The following is a 19,810-nucleotide window of genomic DNA, read 5'->3' as shown; positions in this document are numbered from 1 at the left end:
GTCCTAACAACTGGACCACCAGGGAATTCCCTGGTTATCTATTTTAAACATAGCAGTGTGTACATGTCAATCCCAAACTCCCAATCTATCCCTCCCCACCGGTAACCATAAGTTCATTCTCTAAGTTTGTGAGTCTGTTTCTGTTTTTTAAGTAAGTTCATTTGTATGAACTTTTGTTGTTGTTTTTTTGATTCCACATGTAAGCAATATCGTATGATATTTGTCTTTCTCTGTCTGACTTACTTCACTTAGGATGATAGCCTCCAGGTCCATCCATGTTGCTGCAAATGGCATTATTTCATTCTTTTTAATGGCTGAGTAATATTCCATTGTATATATGTACCACATCTTCTTTATCCATTCATCTGTCGATAAGACACGTAGGTTGTTTCCATATCTTGACTATTACATATGAAGCTACTAAGAATATTGGGGTGCGTGTATTTTTCGAATTAGGGTTTTCATTTTCTTTAAATATATATCTAGCTGTAGAATTGCTGGATCATATAGTAGTCCTATTTTTAGGTTTTCTTTTTCAATTTTTTTAAATTAAAAAAATATTTATTTATTTGGCTGCATTGGGTCTTAGCTGCGGCACATGGGATCTTTGGTGCGGCATACAGGATCTTTCGTTGTGGCACACGGATCTCTCTCTAGTTGTGGCGCATGGGCTCAGTAGTTGTGGCACGCAGGCTCTCTAGTTGTGGTGCACAGGCTCTAGAGTGTGAGGGCTCAGTAGTTGTAGCATGCTGGCTTAGCTGCCCTGAAGCATGTGGGATCTTAGTTCCCTGACCAGGGATCGAACCCACGTCCCCTGCATTGGAAGGGAGATTCTGAACGAAGGCAGATTCTTAACCACTGGACCACCAGGGAAGTCCCTATTTTTAGTTTTTTGAGGAACGTTTATACTGTTTTTCATAATGGTCACACCAATTTATGTTCCTACCAGCAGTGTACTAGGGTTCCCTTTTCTCCACATCCTCACCAACATTTGAAGACTTTTTGATAACAGCCATTCTGACAGGTGTGAAGTGATTATTATCTCACTGTGGTTTTGATTTGCATTTCTCTGATGATTAGCAATTTTGAGCATTTCCTCATGTGTCTGCTGGCCGCTGTATATTTTCTTTGGAAAAATATCTATCCAGGTTTTCTGCCCAATTTTTAATTGGGTTGTTTATTTTTTTATATTGAGTTGTATGAGCTGTTTATATGTTTTGGATAACCCTTATTGGTCATATCATTTGCAAACATTTTCTCCCATTCCATAGGCTGTCTTTCTGTTCTGTTGATGGTTTCCTTTGCTATGCAAAAGATTTTAAGTTTAATTAGGTCCCATTTGCTTAATTTTGCTCTTGTTTCTTTTGCCTTAGGAGAGAGATATGAGAAATATTGCTACAGTTTATGTCAAAGAGTGTTCTGCCTATGTTTTCTTCTAGGAGTTTTATGGTTTCCAGTCTTCCACTTAGGTCTTTAAACCATTTCGTTAGTTTTGCATATTGGTGTGAGAAAATGTTCTAATTTCACTCTTTTACATGTAGCTGTCCAGTTTTTCCAGCACCGCTCTTCACTGGAGACTGTTTTTTCTCCATAGTATATTCTTTGTCATAGATTTATTGACAGAAGTGTGTGGGTTTACTTCTGGGCTCCCTGTTCTGTCCCATGGATCTATGTGTCTCTTTTTGTTCCAGTACCATGCTGGGTTTTTTTTTTTAATTAATTAATTTATGGCTGCGTTGGGTCTTCGTTGCCGCACACAGGCTTTCTCTAGTTGTGGCGAGCAGAGGCTGCTCTTCGCTGCGGTACATGGGCACCTCACTGCAGTGGCTTCTCTTGTTGCTGAGCACGGGCTCTTGGCACGTGGGCTCTAGAGCGCAGGCTTGGCAGTTGTGGCGCATGGGCCTAGTTGCTCCGCAGCACGTGGGATCTTCCCGGACCAGGGCTCAAACCCGTGTCTCTTGCATTGGCAGGTGGATTCTTAACCACTGTGCCACCAGGGAAGTCTTACCATGCTGTTTTGATGCCCAAAGCTTTGTAGTTTAGTCTGAAGTCAGGGAGCATGCTATCTCTAGCTTTGTTCTTTTTTTCCTCAAGATTGCTCTGGCAATTTGGGGTCTTTTGTGATTCCATATAGATTTTAGGATTGTTTGTTCTAGTTCTATGAAAAACGTCATGGGTATTTTGATAAGGATGGCATTAAATCTGTAGATTGCTTAGGGAAATAGAGACATTTTAACAATATTAATTCCTCCAATCCAAGAACATGGGATATCTTTCCATTCCTTTGTATCATCTTCAATCTCCTTCATAAATGTTCTACAGTTTTCAGAATATAGGTCTTTCACTCAGAGCCAATATTCTTTTTTCTTTTTAAATTGAAATATAGCTGATTTACAATATTATATTAGTTTCAGGTGTACAGCAAAGTGACTCAGTATTTTTGCAGATTATATTCCATTGTAGGTTATTACAAGATACTAGGTATAATTCCCTGTGCAGCAGTCCCCAACTGCTGGGACTAGGGACCGGTTTCATGGAAGACAATTTTTCCATGGGCCGGGGGGTGGCGGGGTGGGGGAGTGGAGATGGTTCAGGCAGTAATGCAAGCATTGGGGAGCAATAGGGAATGGCAGATGAAGCTTTGCTCGTTCACCCGCAGCTCACCTCCTGCTGTGTGGCCCAGTTCCTAACAGGCCACGGACCGGTAGCGGTCCGCGGTCTGGGGGTTGGGGACCCCTGCTATACAGTATATCCTTGTTGCTTATCTATTTTACATACAGTTGTTTATATTGGTTAATCCCATACTCCAAATTTGTCCCTCCCCCCTCCCTCTCCCCTTTGGTAACCACAGCTTTGTATTCTATATCTGTGAGTCTGTTCCTGTTTTAGAGCCAATATTCTTAAAATCTGCTATACTGTTCACAAAATGTAGACTTGGAAGCTATCAGCCTAAAAACATAGAATACTCACAGACTATATGAAAAAAGAGAAGGGAAGCTCCCAGAAAAAGCCACGTCCTGGCTCCTAACAACCACACTTAGTGCAAGTTACTGTCATACAGATAGCCCCTATAGAGGTGACATGATTCAGCCTTTGCCTTCAAGGAGCTCTCATTTCTTGGGGAGACAAATGACAGGGAATCCAAAAGCTTCTGAACCACTACTGAGTAATTTTGAACTGTGACTATGCTTGTCCATTAGATTTATTTTCCCTCCTGGCTGCTTTCTATTGCCTTGCAAAGAATCCAAAGAAGAAACATTTATGTTCCCTTAGCTTTGTTCATAGCAGTTCTAAGCATGGGCTTTGAACTCAGAGCTGGATTCAGATCCTGAGTCCATCTCTCACCACCTGTGTAGCCTTTGGCAAATTATAACTTCTCAGAATCTACATTTTCTCATTTGTGAAATGAGGATCATAATGCAAACCTTCTAGGACTGTTCTGAGGATTCTATGAGACAACACACATGAAGTACTTAATTTAGCAACTCTTATAATTTTTTTAAAAATTTGGGAATCTGGAATGGGGGATTATATTTTTACATATACGTACCCAGCAAAACTGGTTGGCACTCTGAGCCTACTTTCTAGGCTGCTGTGGGTATTCAGAAAGCATTTGAGTATCTCTAGATTATCTTCTCTACACTCATTTCCATGTATTTTTTATGACTGTTCTACCATTGGGAGAGAAAGTCCCCCAATCCTATATAGCTTTATCAACACTATATAGTTGTACAGAAAGTGACAGTTGCTCCTAATACTTTGCAGAGCACACCAACTTTTCCAAAAGCACTTTCACAACTATTGTCTCAGTGAAGCCCCACAAAAATGTTGAGGCTAACATGCCAATACACAGGCTCTTTGGAACAAGGCAGAGTATGAATAATAAGTGTGCTAGTACTTCCACTTTCCAGATCAGGAATATACAAGGGGAATGACTTACTCAAGGTCACATGGTAAGTCAGGAGAAAGAGTATTAGAAACAAGGTTTCCTGGCCCCTGGCTGATGGTCGGTTTACTGGGCTATTTCCAATCACACTACTCTCCTTCTTCAACTTCTACCTTCCCTCCCTCCCTGCCACACCAGAACTCCCTACAAAAGGGCAATTTTACCAGACACCGCCATAGTGTCACTGATCCACGCAATGGAAAAGATCCAGTCCTTGTGTCCATCCTTCAAGAGGAGGGAGTGACAGGTACAGAGAGAGAAAAAAAAAGGAAAAAAAGAAATCAGTAAAATAAGGATTACAATGTACACCCCTAAAAAGCTTACGAGTCTGACTGAAAATATCTTTGTAAAAATTACAATTCTGATCTCTGGTGATTTCAACCCAAATGGAATGATCCCACAATTTTTAACTTCTGTCTTGAGAAGCGCAAAGCTGGAATGAAACTGGCATTCCTGTGGACAATAAACATGGCCGGTGGACACACAGCTCTAGCATTCTATCTCTGGATGTTCTACTTGTGGTTCCTACGCACAATTACCCACCTCTCATCCCTCCAACACACCTCCTCGCACTCTCCCCTTGCGTCCTGGGACTATAGCTACAACTGACCTCTATGCTGTTCCATCTGTCTGGCACTCTCTTCCTCCAGACATCAGCATGGCTTGCACCCTCATTTCCTTTAAGTCTCCCTGCTCAAATGTCATTCTTGTCAAAGAGGCCCTCCCAACTATCCTCTGAAATAGCATTCTCCACCATGCTCTCTCCCTTTAGCCTGCCTCTACTCTTCTCCATGGCACTCATCACACTCTGACATACTGCTGGTACATTTTTGTTGGTTTATATGCCTCCCTTCACTTGAGTGCAGGCTTCAAGAGGGTAGGGACTTTGTTTTATTCACTGCTATGTCCCTAGTGTCTGAAACAATGACCGGCCATAGAAGGGTCAAAAAACAGTTGCTGAATGAATAACTTCATAAACCCTTCTGATTATGGGCAGTAGGAGATGTGTAACCACTGTGGTGTGGACTCAAACACCAACCCACCGCTGATGGCCTCTGAGGTGTACTGCTCGCCTCTTTATCAAACATATCTTCTGCCAACATATCTGATACTCCCTGTGGTGAGTGGAATACCAACTCTGAAATCTCCACCCCATACCTCACCATTACGCACCCCCAACCCAAGTCCGCAGAAGTCTAGAGGAAACTGTCCCTTCCTGGGGGGCTTGTGGGATGAGGACTGGGCTCTGTTAAAAAACAAGGCTACCTCTATCTACAATTATTGAGGAGACTTACATCTCCCACACACACAGGATCTAGTGTAGGCAGCCGGTAGATGGCAAGGCTGTTGGGGTTGTCTCCTCCGGTGGCTAACAGTGTTCTAGAGGGATTCAGCTCGATAGCATGGATACCACAGCCCTGTGTCACACCGCCGGGCTCCCGGTCCTTCAGAATGGGGATCTTGGTGATCTGGCTTGTCTGGACATCCACTACAAACAGCTACAAGAGAAAAGGGATAAAGAAGCTGAATGCAGTTTCTCTTCAGTGTGGCTAACGCTGGGTACAAACATCCATTCATTCACTCAGTTACCCATCAAACATTTAATTAATGTCTACTACGTTAGACCCTGGGCATTATTAAATGCATGGTCAGGGCGACACTAGTCAAATGAAACATGTAAATAAGAAAACATAACAGAGATAGATATAATATGCTACATAAACAGAGAGAGGAAGAAGTAAATTCTGCCTGGGATTCAAATATGGCTTCAAAGAGGATTATGGCTCTAATGAACCTGATGAAAGGTTTTCTACCAGTTCAAGCATATTTTATATAACTCTTTTATTTTCTATTTATTTATTTTATTTCTTTATTTTCCTTATATTTTTTGGCCATGTCAGGTCTTAGTTGCGGCACACAGGATCCTTGTTGAAGCATGCCAGATCTTTTCTTCATGGAGCGTGGTCTGCTCGGGTTTCTCTCTAGTTGTGGTGAGCGGGTTCCAGAGTGCATACGCTCTGTAGTTTGTGGCACATGGGCTCTCTTGTTGAGGCGCGTGAGCTTGCTAGATGTGGCATGCAGGCTTAGTTGCCCTGTGGCATGCGGGATCTTAGTTTCCCGACCAGGGATTGAACCTGCGTCCCCTGCATTAGAAGGTGGATTCTTTTTCTGTTTTGTTTTTTAAAGATTTTTAAAACATTTTATTTATTTTATTATTTTATTTTTGACTGCATTGGGTCTTCCTTGCTGAGTGCGGGCTTTCTCTAGTTGCGGTGAGCGGGGGCTCTTCGTTGCGGTGCGCGGGCTTCTCATTGCAGTGGAGAAGGTGGATTCTTTACCACTGGACCACCAGGGAAGTCCCTATATAACTAATTCTTATCTAACCATGCATAGAAACTTATAAACAAAACACATCATAACCACTATTAGACATACCTATAAACATTACCACGTTTGCAAGAGTGACCTGAGACATGACAAGGTAAGAGATACTCATATCTCACTGCTTATCTATCACACACACATTCTGTTTTGTGCCACCATGCCTTTGCTCATGCGGCTGCTTCTGGCTGAAATGCTCTTATCCACTTTGTACCAAACTGACCCCTTTTCACTCTCCAAAATTCAATTCAGAGAAATACTTTATGGAAAAGATCAGTCTTAGACAAAGGGCATTCCCAGTGGAGTCTTTTTTTTTTAATTAATTTATTTATTTAGGGTGTGCTGGGTCTTAGTTGCGGCAGGCAGGCTCCTTAGTTGTGGCTCGCAGGCTCCTTAGTTGCGGCACATGAGCTCCTTAGTTGTGGCACATGAACTCTTAGTTGCAGCATGCATGTGGGATCTAGTTCCCTTACCAGGGATTGAACCCGGGCCCCCTGCATTGGGAGTGCAGAAGCTTAACCACTGTGCCACCAGGGAAGTCCCTGGAGTCTATTATTATTAAACTCTTTATGTGATTCAATGATTCATTTATTCACTCACTGATTCAGCACCAACTAAATGCCAAGAATTGTTCTAGGTGCTAGAAATATAACTACTAGGAATGATCTCTGCCCTCATATACCTCATAGTCTAGGTAGTTCATTTAAAATCCTATCAGCAATTCTCAGAGTGAAGCCAAATCATGTTATATCTTTGTATAAAGTAACCTACTGCTTGCACAGGAAGATCTATGAAAGGAGAAAGTAGGTAAGCCTTAAATTTAAAATAGAAAAAGGAAAGGAAGAGTAGCTAGAACAAGACCGCCAGGTAGAGACTGAGGAAAAATTTTAAAAGGGAAGGTAGAGAGAGAGGAACCACTCCTGAATCTGTAAGCCCTGACAACTACTTAAGGCAGACCCTCTTGCCTAACAGGCACAGTCACTGATGTGTCTGACAGGCATTTTTAAACTCAATGTGTCTAAAACAAATATTCTTCCTCCCCAAATTGCTCATTTCATCTAATGCCACCAAAATCTGCCTGGTCACACAAGCCTGGGATTCACTCTAGACTCCTCCTCCCTCATTCCCATCATCCCAGCTAGTCCTGCCAAACTATCTCCTAAATATTCTTACAGTTGACTCCTTCCTCTCCATCCTCTCTCCTCTAGACAACTACAACTGGTCTTTGTGCCTTCAGGCAAGGTCACCATCAAAATTATTCTCCAGGGGCTTCCCTGGTGGCGCAGTGGTTGAGTCCGCCTGCCAATGCAGGGGACACGGGTTCGTGCCCCGGTCTGGGAAGATCCCACATGCTGCGGAGCGGCTAGGCCCGTGAGCCATGGCCACTGAGCCTGCGCATCCGGAGCCTGTGCTCCGCAACGGGAGAGGCCACAACAGTGAGAGGCCCGTGTACAGAAAACAAACAAACAAAAAAACTATTCTCCATACTATTATCATTCATCTTCATAAAAATGGAAATCCTCCCAAGTCAATTAAAAAATATCTAATGGTTCCCCTTTACCTAAATTCAAGCCCCTTAGCATGGCATCAAGACTTCTCAATGTGGCCCCTACCTATCTCTCTAGCTTCAAATCCTGCCATGGACCTTATACTCTAGAAAGAACTGCTTATTAATTATTATTCACACAAATAATAATTATTTTATTTTTGACTTCATTGGGTCTTCAATGAAGACTCTTCAATGAAATATAATTATTTTGTTTCATGCTCATGCTGTTCACAATGCCAGAAATGCTTCCTCCTACTCTTTTCTTTACCTGGCCATCATGTCCTTACCTTTCATGATTCAGTTCAGACATGTCCTCTATGAACATTCCTTAATGTCCAGACTGGTTAAGTTCCTCTCTTCTAGGCTCCCAAGACAGCCCTCTACTCACAATACTTAGATCTTACCACAGTTTCAAAATCTTTATTTGTCTCGGGTTTCCCTGGTGGCGCAGTGGTTAAGAATCCGCCTGCCAATGCAGGGGACACAGGTTCGAGCCCTGATCCGGGAAGATCCCACACTCCATGGAACAACTAAGCCTGTGCACCACAACTACTGAGCCTGTGCTCTAGAGCCTGCGAGCCACGACTACTGAGCCCAAGTGCTGCAACTACTGAAGCCTGTGTGTCTAGAGCCCATGCTTTGCAACAAGAAAAGCCACCGCAATGAGAAGCCCGCGCACTGCAACAAAGACCCAACACGGCCAAAGTAAATAAATTAAAAAAAAAATTCTTTACTTGTCTCTCTTCTCCATTAAGCTAATAATGTCCTTCCAATTCCAAGAGCAGAGGGTTTACCCTATTTGGTTCTATTCTCCTGCCCCAACCATGCAGAGCTACATAGTAAGTGCTTACAGTAACCACCTTTCAGGGGACCTGCCCAAGGATGTTAGGGGGCCCCCACATCCCTGCACTCAGAGTGGGGGCCTGTAGCTGAGTTTGATACAGCCCAGATTTCCAGATCACAGCACTGTCCTGGGGTAGCCTCCTGGCTCAAGGAGAACCAGTCCAGAGGCTAGACTGGACTGGGTCATTCAAATTCTCTCAGCAATATGGAACTGGCTGGTGGCACTATACCAAACTGTCTGGGTGGCCATTTTCTACCAAAGCCAGTCCCCAGAGAAAAGGAAACAGAAGCCAGGAAGCATGGACATCCCTGGTTCCTAGGGGCTTTCCAACTCCTAGTTGTTTTTCTGAGATCCAGGGATACTTCCTGCTCTTCAGGTTTGCAAGCTAGCCCTTCCAATAAATGTGAGTGGATTTCTTACCCTTTTAAACAAACGATCTCTAACCAACACAGCCCCTCAAATGTTTAATAAAGCAAAATGTACTGCCCACTTACACTTTTGTGTTGTGTGGGACAGTGCAACCATAATATATTAGCTTCTAGATCAGTGATTCTCAAACTGATTATAATACAATATAATATAATACAATAACCTGGGGAATTTTCTTTTTAAAAAAATACTACAAAACAAACACAACTCCCAGGGACTTCCCTGGTGGTCCAGTGGTTAAGACTCCGTGCTCCCAATGCAGGGGGCCTGGGTTCGATCCCTGGTCAGGGAACTAGATCCTGCATGTCACAACTAAGAGCCCGCATGCCACAACTAAGAGCCGGCACAGCCAAATAAATAATAAATAAATAAATAAATGTTTAAAAACAATTCCCAGGCCCTACCCTAAAACTCCTCCAATTAGAAAGTTCTGAGTTTGGGGCCAGTAAAAGTGAATTTTTTTTCAAGGATCTCCAGGTGAATCTAATGACTGCCCAGGTTTAACAATCACTGATCTAGAGCTTTGCTATTCAAAGGAGTACCTGGAAGCTTGTTAGAAACAAAGAATCTCAGGCCTTCACCCTAGACCTATTAAATCAGCATCTGGAGTTTCTCAAGATCTCCAAGTACACTGAAGTTGGAGAAGCACTGATGTAGAGAGAATCTACTCTGTACACTAAGGCCGATGCATTTGGTAAGACACAACCCTATGCCTTAAAACAGGGCTCCATTTCTGCCACCCAGAAAAGGTGAAGAGAAAAAGCTTCATCTATTCATGTCCAAGAAAGTCTTAAGCCCAACCTCTCCAGTTTTGGACTTGGGAGAGACCTAGGTTTGAATTCCATTGGTTACTTAGTAGCTATGTGATCTTGATCAAGTCACTTTCACCTTTCTGAATCTTGTTTCTTATCTATAAAACTTGAATAATATTACTTATCTAATAGGGTTGTTAGGAGGTCTAATAAAATGTAAAGTATCTAGCACAGGGCTCAGCACAGAATAGGTACTTAACAAGTACTAGCTAATAGTAACATTCTATTCTAATGTTTGTTTCATTCAGTAGTTTATAAGAATGGCTTCTACACTAGATGAAAAAGATTTCATACAAGGGAAATGCAAACAGCTGCTCTGTAGAGGCCCAGGAAACCAAGAGTTTACCCCCAACCTCACCCTCCTCCTTGCAGAGGAATGACTAAGCACCATGTGAAGGACAGAGCCTTTTTGCTTTTTCAAAGGAAGGAACAGGGATGCGGATGGAGTGCCACAGACTATCTCCCCAGGCTGTCTGATAAAGGGTCAAGGCTTCATACAGCTCCTGTAACATTTCCCAGAATGAGGTTGCTCCACATTAACCTACTGGGATCCCTGCCAGAAACCAGCAGCACCGGCAAGATAAGCTTGAGGCTTAATGGCTCCCTGCAACTTACAAGTTAGGACAGAGGGAAAAAAGAAAGCAAAGGCCTTACAATCAGGAAGATTGTATGACTAGTGAGTACACCTCTAAATGCATGTATCTGCATATAGACATATGCAATTGTGTGAACAGAAAGTCAAGGTGGCTTAATAAAATGGGGGGAGGGGAGATTCACAAAGTATCAAAGAGTGTTTTAGATGGAGGTTAATGGAGAAAGGAAAGCAAATCCACATAGGTTGCACAGAGAGGATGACTATACCAAGTCAGATGGTAAAAGGCAAGAGGGCAGCTTAAGTATGGGAAAGAGAGGATAATTGAAATCAAGCAGAGGAATACACTTCCTCTTCCAAATGGAGATGGGGAGGAGCAAAGGAGAGAGCCAAGATCCAGAAACACAACAGGAAATGGTTAGATAATATGTATCAAAAATTAAAAATGTGTAAACTCTGCAATTTCAATTTTAGAAATTTATGATAAGGAAATAATGATGGGTGAACAATTTTAATTACAGTGAATTTAATTAATTAATTAATTTATTTATTTATTTGGCCCTGCTGTGCAGCACGCAGGATCTTACTTAGTTCCCTGACCAGGGACTGAACCGGTGCCCCCTATAACGGAAGCACAGAGTCTTAACTACTGGAATGCCAGGGAAGTCCCAAATTACAGTGAATTTTAAACTAGTGAAACATCACAGGGGATTTGGGAATATCCACACAATGGATTATTATACAGCCTTTAAGAATGATGGAGTACAGGATATTTATTAACATGGAAAGTTGGTCATGCTATGTTATTAAATGAATACCCTCGCTTTTAAAAACATGAGTCCAGGGACTTCCCTGGTGGCTCAGTGGTGAAGATTCCCAATGCAGGGGGCCTAGGTTTGAGCCCTGGTCAGGGAACTAGATCCCACATGCATGCCTCAACTAAGAATTTGTATGCCACGGAGCCGGCGAGCTGCAACAAGGAGCCCATGGGCCACAACTAAAGAGCCTGCTTGCTGCAACTAAGGAGCCCATGTGCTGCAACTAAAACCCAGTGCAACCAAATAAATATTAAAAAGTAATAATAGGGCTTCCCTGGTGGCGCAGTGATTGAGAATCTGCCTGCTAATGCAGGGGACACGGGTTCGAGCCCTGGTCTGGGAAGATCCCACATGCCACGGAGCAACTTGGCCTGTGAGCCACAACTACTGAGCCTCCGCATCTGGAGCCTGTGCTCCGCAACAAGAGAGGCCGTGATAGTGAGAGGCCCGTGCACCACAATAAAGAGTGGTTCCCGCTTGCCACAACTAGAGAAAGCCCTCGCACAGAAATGAAGACCCAACACAGCAAAAATAAATAAATTAATTAATAAACTCCTAAAAAAATAATAATAATAATAAATAAAAATGCATCCAGGCATGTTGATTTTTTTTTTTCCCTCAGGGAACACATATGACGTGCATAATTAAAAGATAAAAGAAAAGGACCACAGGCCCTGAAATGAGCTGCACTTACTCAGGACTCCAATGGTGTCCAGGAGAATGGGGTATTCTGTCCAGCCCATCTCTAAAAGCTTGCTGCCTACTCACCTGCATCCTACTGTGCAGGAGACAGGGGGATGGCCAAGATCAATAAGCTGCTTGAACAATATCAAGACTCAATAGCTATAAATATTTTAGACTGTTCAGGAGCTAGAAGAGTTGTCACACCTAGAAAGTTGAGTCACTGTTTCTATTGCAAGTCTATTAAAGGAAAGACCCATGTGGTTGTTTAAAGTAAAATAACATTTTTGGGGTCCAAATTACAAAAGTAACACATCATAAACTTGTAAAACATAGAAAAGGCGAAATTAGAAAATGAACACCACCACTACCTACTACCACTTGGTGTATTTTTTTCAGGTCCTTCACTATATACCCAGTCACATGCATACATATTTTTCTCCATTTATAAAAATGTGACCTCATACATATTATTTTATATCTTTTAACACCTTTTCAAATTAATCTATATACCTTTAAATAATTTTTAATGGCTTTAAGGTGATTCGCTGCATGGGTATGCTAGAATTTATCGAACACATTCCCTGTTATCGAACATTTATGCTGTATCCAAATTTTCAGTAATGCAAAACACACTGCAGTGAACATTCTTGTATCTAAATCCAGGTGCCTGTGTTATGCTAAGATCTCTTACTCTTTGAATTGTGAATCTAAGCTGCTCCTCCAAAAGATGGCTATAGGGCTGGCTTGCTGAAATCAGCAATGGTACTTCGTATTAGGTGCTGAGTTCTGATATTTTCCCACTAGAATCATGATTTTGTGGGAGGAGGACCAAATTAGGATTTACAATTATCCTGAATTTAAGTAACATAATAATTTTTTTGGGGGGGTGGGACACGCAGCTTGCAGGATCTTAGTTCCCCAACCAGCGAATGAACCCAGGCCCTCGGCAATGAAAGCATGGAGTCCTAACCACTGGATCACCAGGGAATTCCCAGTAACATAATTCTTTACAAGCGTTATAGTTAACATGTCCAGTAAACTGATTCTTAACCCCTGATTTTGGAGGGCTCTGTTGAAAATGGAATAAGTCCTGAGAGTCAGCTTTGGCAAGACACCTAAGATTTTGCCTGGTATCTGCCAAAGTCACCTAGTGAAGAGCCTCTGACAGTACACCACAGAGGTTTAGCTACCTCAAGCACCTTGACAAACATTTGGTAAAAAATTTCTCTTAGGTTGTAAAATCAGAACTCAACTGAGTGTTGCCTTTATCTAAATACAAAGCCCATGTCCTACTTCCAAGTGATATACCATCCAATCACAGAATAGAAGGGTAAACAAAAGAATTGGTCAACTAGCCTGATTTTACACAGATCCTCATTTCTTCCTATGGAAGATGAAAATTAATTCCTATAGTACTGAAGGATACTAATAGTTAATGTATAGATTATTCAGAAGAAAACAAGATATTCTCAGCTTTTTGTTCCCCAGAGCATTTCAAGGCATAAGACCTTCTACTCAGAATTAAAAGGAAGCCTTATCTCTAAACTGCAAACTACTGGAGAGCAGATTGTCGTTACACACTAATTAATTATCTAGTATATTAAGAGATTATAAACTTTTAATAATAACAGTTCAAAACAATAACATAATCCCTATTCTCTCATTCTTACTTCCTGAGCCTTACAGCACAAAGACTTAATGATAATATGATTATGTATCTGCCCACTGAAAAGCAAGAACTCTCTCCAGGTGTTATCTGGAGCTCCAGAAAACTTCTGTGACTTCAGAGGGGAACTCCTTTTGCCGTATATCCTACCACTGTATTTCCAAGCTCTTTCTTTACACCCTTTCCCTAGAGAGGAGGTATACTCCTGACTGCTCAATCTTTGTCAGCAAACAAGACAAGCACTGAATAGCAACCTGGCAAGGCCACTTTCACTATTGCTTTAGGCTAAGAAAAAACATCTAGCTGAAGTAACTTTCTTTTTTTAAATTATAGTTTATTGACAATACTTTATAATACTGGAAATAAAAAATGCAAGAAAGATTGCTCAGAATCCTATCTCTCGGGACTTCCCTGGTGGTCCAGTGATTAAGAATCCACCTTCGAATGCAGGAGACTCCGGTTCCATCCCTGGTCAGGGAACTAAGATCCCACATGCCGCGGGGCAACTAAGCTCGCATGTTGCAACTACTGAGCCCGTGTGCCACAACTACAGAGCTCATGTGCCCTGGAGCCCCTGCGCCACAACTAGAGAGAAGCCCACATGCTGCAACAAAGAGCCCGCACACCACAACGAAAGATCTTGTGTGCCGCAACTAAGACATGACGCAGCCAAAAAAAAAAAAAAAGAAAAAATCCTATCCCTCTTTTCAAGTCTGTTTCTCATTTGTCAAGTTCCTGTTCAGTCCTTAATCACATGTATGTATAATGGTGCATAGCTATAATCAGCAGAGAGAGGATTCTGTATCTCATTACATTTAACATATCAAAAGCTCTGCATGTTATTACAGTCTTCACAATTATGTCAATACCTCCATAATATCATGCAGATTTGATTTACCATAAATTACCTAAGTATTCTATTGTTAACATTTTGATAAAATAGCTTCCAATAATTATTTTGTTTAAAAAGACTTCTTTCTTCCTTTGGATAATTTCCAAAGGATGAAAATATTAGGTCAAAGGGTATAATACTTATTAGGCTCTTCATTCAACAAACAATACACTCAGGTCTTTGAAACATAATGTCAAATTACTTTCAAAAAAGGGTTTTAGTGACAATAAATATATGACCTGTTCCACCACATCCTTATCAGAACTGGTTAACACTTTAATTTGTATACAGAAAAATATTTTGCTTTTATCTATATCCCTTTTATGATGAAATTAACTATAATTTCCTAATTGTATTTTTTCTTATATAAATTATATCTAAATGAATTATTTTTAAATGTTTAAGCTCCTTGGGATGTGACTGACATACAGAAAATAACCAATTTACAGGGTAGAAAAATGGTCACTTCTTATCTTATGTATTTGGCCAGAAATACACCTAAAGGCTAGAACCATCAAACTACTGTTACCACTTCCTCCTCCCGCCATTAATTAAATCAACAATTTACTAAGTACATGTTCTAGGCACCGAGCTTACCAACATCTTATTTAATTTTCTTCATGACTGAGCTAGGCAGATACTACTCACTCCATTATTATTATTTTTTTTAATATGTATTTATTTACTTATTTGGCTGCACTGGGTCTTAGTTCAGGCACGTGGTATCTTCGTTGTCGCATGTAGGATCTTCGTTGTGGCACGCGGACTCTTAGTTGCGGCAGCATGTGGGATCTAGCTCCCTGATGAGGGATCAAACCCAGGCCCCCTGCATTGGGAGCGTGGAGTCTTAACCACTGGACCACCAGGGAAGTCTCCACTCTATTTATTTTAAAGGTGAAAGAAAGGCTAAGGAGAAATTACCTGGCTTGTCCAAGGGTACAAAGCTAGTAAGAAATGGAGCCCAGATTCAACCCATGAATCTCTGAATCCAAATACACAATACAAAATGACTTAAACTTGTTGATATTTCTGACTTGTTTACTATAACTCTTCTAGTAAAAAGATCAAAAAATTGGAAAGTAATGACTTAAGCTAAGATCTGACCTAAAAAAAAAGAATGGGCAGGGTCTTCCCTGGTGGCACAGTGGTTAAGAATCTGCCTGCCAATGCAGGGGACAGGGGTTCGAGCCCTGGGCCAGGAAGATCCCACATGCTGTGGAGCAACTAAGCCCGTGTGCCACAACTACTAAGTCTGCGTTCTAGAGCCCGCAAGCCACACTACTGAAGCCCACATGCCACAACTACTGAAGCCTGCGTGTCACAACTACTGAAGCCCACATGCCACAACTACTGAAGCCTGCGTGTCACAACTACTGAAGCCTGCGCGCCTAGAGCCCGTGCTCCACAACAAGAGAAGCTACTGTAATGAGAAGCCCGTGCACCACAATGAAGAGTAGCCCCCACGCAGCAACGAAAACCCAATGCAGCCACACACACAAAAAAGAATGGGTAAATTTCTTGCTTTGTCTGTTGAGACCAGAACTGGCATATAAGGAAAATAATTATTTGTCAAGGGCTTCCTCAAAGTGCAGAAATAAGATTTGATTACGTACTACTGGTTGCTGAACAGATATTAACCAAGATGCCTACAAGGAAATTCTTCCAGATCCATTAAACATGATGTCCCACCTATGCCCTCAGTGTGGTTTAGAAAATACAAGGAGGATTCAAATGAATGGTCTAGATTTAATAAGGTGACAAAAAAATTATTGCTATACAGCATAAAGTCTAAGCCAGTGATTCATATAAAAATTGCCTGAGAGCTTGTTTAAAATTCCAATTCCTAGGTTTCATGGAAGGAAAAATCCTGAATCAGTACTGGAGTGGCGACCAGGAAACTTACATTTTAAACACATACCTCAAGTGACTGTGATGCAGACAGTTCCTGAGTCATGTTTAGGAAACAAAGGCCTAAGCAATCAGAAATCAAATATACATCAATTTAGAAGAAGGTGGACTGGCAAAAGAAGACTAAAGGAAGAGCCCAAGGAAAACAGGAACCATATCAAGTAACCAGACTATCTCATTACTAACTTTCAGCAGGTAGTTAGCCTGCCAGGCACCTCCCAGCAAACCTCTGCTCTCAGCTACCCACGTCTCCCCATCTTCCAAGTGTACAGGGCTGCAGGAACAGGCCATAAATTCACCAGGGGCCATGCTGCGAAGCACGTGACTCAATTCTCCAGATAAGAAAGGTGATTAACAGGATTATTCATTATTAAAGACTAGACATGAGTCAGAAGGAAAAGAAAAAAAAAAGTTACCTACAGGAGATTCAGTTAGTCTTGTCAACCAAACCCCAGCGGCTTGAGTCACTCTCCCTTGTTTCTGCCCAGCATCAGCCAAATGGGTCTATCCAGAGTTGCTCAACATTCCTTGTATATTCCTGACTCTGCTATGGAATGGACATCCCTGCTTCCTTCCCATAGTTGAAGCCTCTTCCTCCTCTAGGAAATCCTCTCTGAATACCCTCGCTAGGAACGACTTCCTCTCGGGAGCACTCCTGGTTAGCGCTTCTAATGAGGCATCTATGTTGTTATTAACTTTGCATGCAGCTATGTATTGTAGCCCAGCCAAGCTAAGCAGAGGTCAGGCAGTCCTCGGCCATTACGGGTATTGCAGTGAAAGTTTGAGGAGTACTTGGCATAACATAAAGAATTCTGACAAGGAATAAGGAAAATTAGGACCCAAACTTAACTCATTATAGAATCTCAGGCAAATAACTTTTCTCCCTTTGGGTCTGTTTCTTCAACTCTAAAAGAAAAAGTGGAGGCCAGTGGTTACAGTCCCTTCCAGCTCTGTCTGAGATTTGTTTCTATATCACTGCAACCCCACATGAAGCAGTGTCCTGCTATACATGGGAGAAACTCAATAAATGGTTATAAATTTAGTAAAAGCAGACACAAACCACAAAGTTGTCCCACTACATTCTAGCCAATGAAATGCAGAAATATTACTCCATTTCTTCTCACATTCAAAAACTGTCCTGATGAAAACATCCCCACCTACAAGTGAGAGGGACTGATGGCCTCCAAGGATCCAAAGGCATATAAGGGCATTCAAGTGGAATCAGCAGTTTAAGAAGCTGAATGTTGGGACTTCCCTGGTGGCGCAGTGGTTAAGAATCCCCCTGCCAATGCAGGGGACATGGGTTTGAAACCTGGTCCAGGAAGATCCCACGTGCTGCAGAGCAACTACTCTGCACCCGTGCGCCACAACTACTGAGCCTGCACTCTAGAGCCTGCGAGCCACAGCTACTGAGCCCGCGTGCCTAGAGCCCGTGCTCTGCAACAAGAGAAGCCACCGCAATGAGAAGCCCGTGCACTGCAATGAAGAGTAGCCCCCACTTGCCACAACTAGAGAAAGCCCGCATGCAGCAACGAAGACCCAACGCAGCCAGAAATAAATAAATTAAAAAAAAAAAAAGAAGCCGAATGTTGCAGTCCAACCATAATCCTGGATTGAACCCAGTTGCCAATTTTGGGTCAGTTTCTTCCTTTTATCTCCTACACCGGGAAATATATGAAGAATCCTGCTTAAGGTCAAGCTAAAAAGCAATACTCCTAGATATCACCAGGAAAAACTCTCATTCATCTTGAACCAGACCCGGGCACTGCTCCCGTTCCAACAGAAAAAACGTCCATGTGTCAGCTTGAGAAGACCTTTTTCTCTGACTGTAATGTCTATCAAGGATCCAGCTAGAAAAAAAAAAAGCCTGGAGTGCAAGAGTCACTATGTTACTCCTATGTTCATTCTCCAACATCCCAAGCTTCCAACAGACTATACCTGAAATAAAGGGCTCAGATCACTTAAGAGAAAAACTGCCCTCCTCAAGCTCTGAGGTGGTTGTCAACTGAGGGCACAATGTTTGAAAATGCATGCATGTGTGCCTGCGTGTACACGTGCATGTGCCTGGTTGTCACAATAACTGAGGGTGCAGGGTAGAGGGGGACTGCTGGCATCTATGGAGCAGAAGCCAAGAATGTGAAATCTCCAGCAATATGAGGTAAAGTCCCAGAGAAGGAAGAAACCACCAAAACACCATCAAAATTCTTGTTGAGAAAAGCTGCCCTAAAATTCTTGAATCCTTCCATAGGACTGCTGTTCAGGCCCTTACCTTTCATTTTAATTTTTAAATTTTTATCGAAGTATATAGCTAATTTACAATATTATATTCATTTCAGGTGTATAACATAATGATTCAAAATTTTTATGGCTTACACTCCATTTAAAGTTGTTATAAAATATTGGCTATATTCCCTGTGTTGTACAATATATCCTTGTAGCTTATTTATTTTATACATAGTAGTTGGTATCTCTTAATCCCCAACCTCTATCTTGCCCCTCCCCCTTCCCTCTCCCCACTGGAAACCACTAGTTTATTCTTTATATCTGTGAGTCAGTTTCTGTTTTGTATATACATTCGTTTTATTTTTTAGATTCCACATATAAGTGATAACATACAGTATTGTCTTTCTCTAACTTATTACACTAAGCATAATACCCTCCAGGTCCACCCATGTTGTCGTAAATGGCAAAATTTCATTTTTTACAGTTGAGGAGTATTCCATTGTTGTATGCAAGTGTATGTATATATATGTATGTATGTGTGTCTCTGTGTGTGTCTGTATATCTCACATCTTATCTGTTCATCTGTTGTTAAGACATTTAGGTTGCTTCCATACAATTGTAAATAATGCAGCTATGAACATTAGGGTGCACGTTATCTTTTCGAATTAAGAGTTTTTGCTTTCTTTTTCTTTGGATATATACCCAGGAGTGGAATTGCTGGATCATATAGTAGTTCTACTTTTAGTTTTTTGAGGAACCTCCATGCTGTTTTCCATAGTGGCTGCACCAATTTACATTCCCACCAACAGCATACAAGGGGTCTCTTTTCTCCACATCCTCACCAACATTTGTTGTTTGTGGTCTTTTTGATAATAGCCATTCTCACAGGTGTGAAATGATACCTCACTGTGGTTTTGATTTGCAGTTCTCTGATGACTAGGGATATTGAGCATTTTTTCATGTGCCTGTTGGTCATGTGTATGTCTTCTTTGAAAAAATGTCTATTCAGGCCTTCTGCCCAATCTTTTTTTAAAAATAAATTTATTTATTTTATTTATTTAGTTT

The 19,810-nt window shown here is 41.6% G+C and overlaps 1 protein-coding gene across 1 annotated transcript in view; it reads right to left on the bottom strand.

The window, feature by feature from the left end:
- Positions 1-19,810, bottom strand: part of DCAF12 (DDB1 and CUL4 associated factor 12) — a 41,503-nt gene that overhangs the window by 12,655 nt on the left and 9,038 nt on the right. The window contains exons 3-4 of the mRNA XM_081236208.1: positions 5,242-5,445; positions 4,111-4,171 (exon numbers count right to left, since the gene is read on the bottom strand). Of these exons, the coding sequence (XP_081092334.1) occupies positions 4,111-4,171; positions 5,242-5,445 (265 nt within the window). The remainder of the gene's footprint in view (positions 1-4,110; positions 4,172-5,241; positions 5,446-19,810) is intronic.

This window comes from Mesoplodon bidens, assembly GCF_964165515.1.
Source record: "Mesoplodon bidens genome assembly, chromosome: 6".
NCBI lineage: Eukaryota > Metazoa > Chordata > Mammalia > Artiodactyla > Ziphiidae > Mesoplodon > Mesoplodon bidens.
This window is presented reverse-complemented; position numbering and strand designations above follow the sequence as displayed.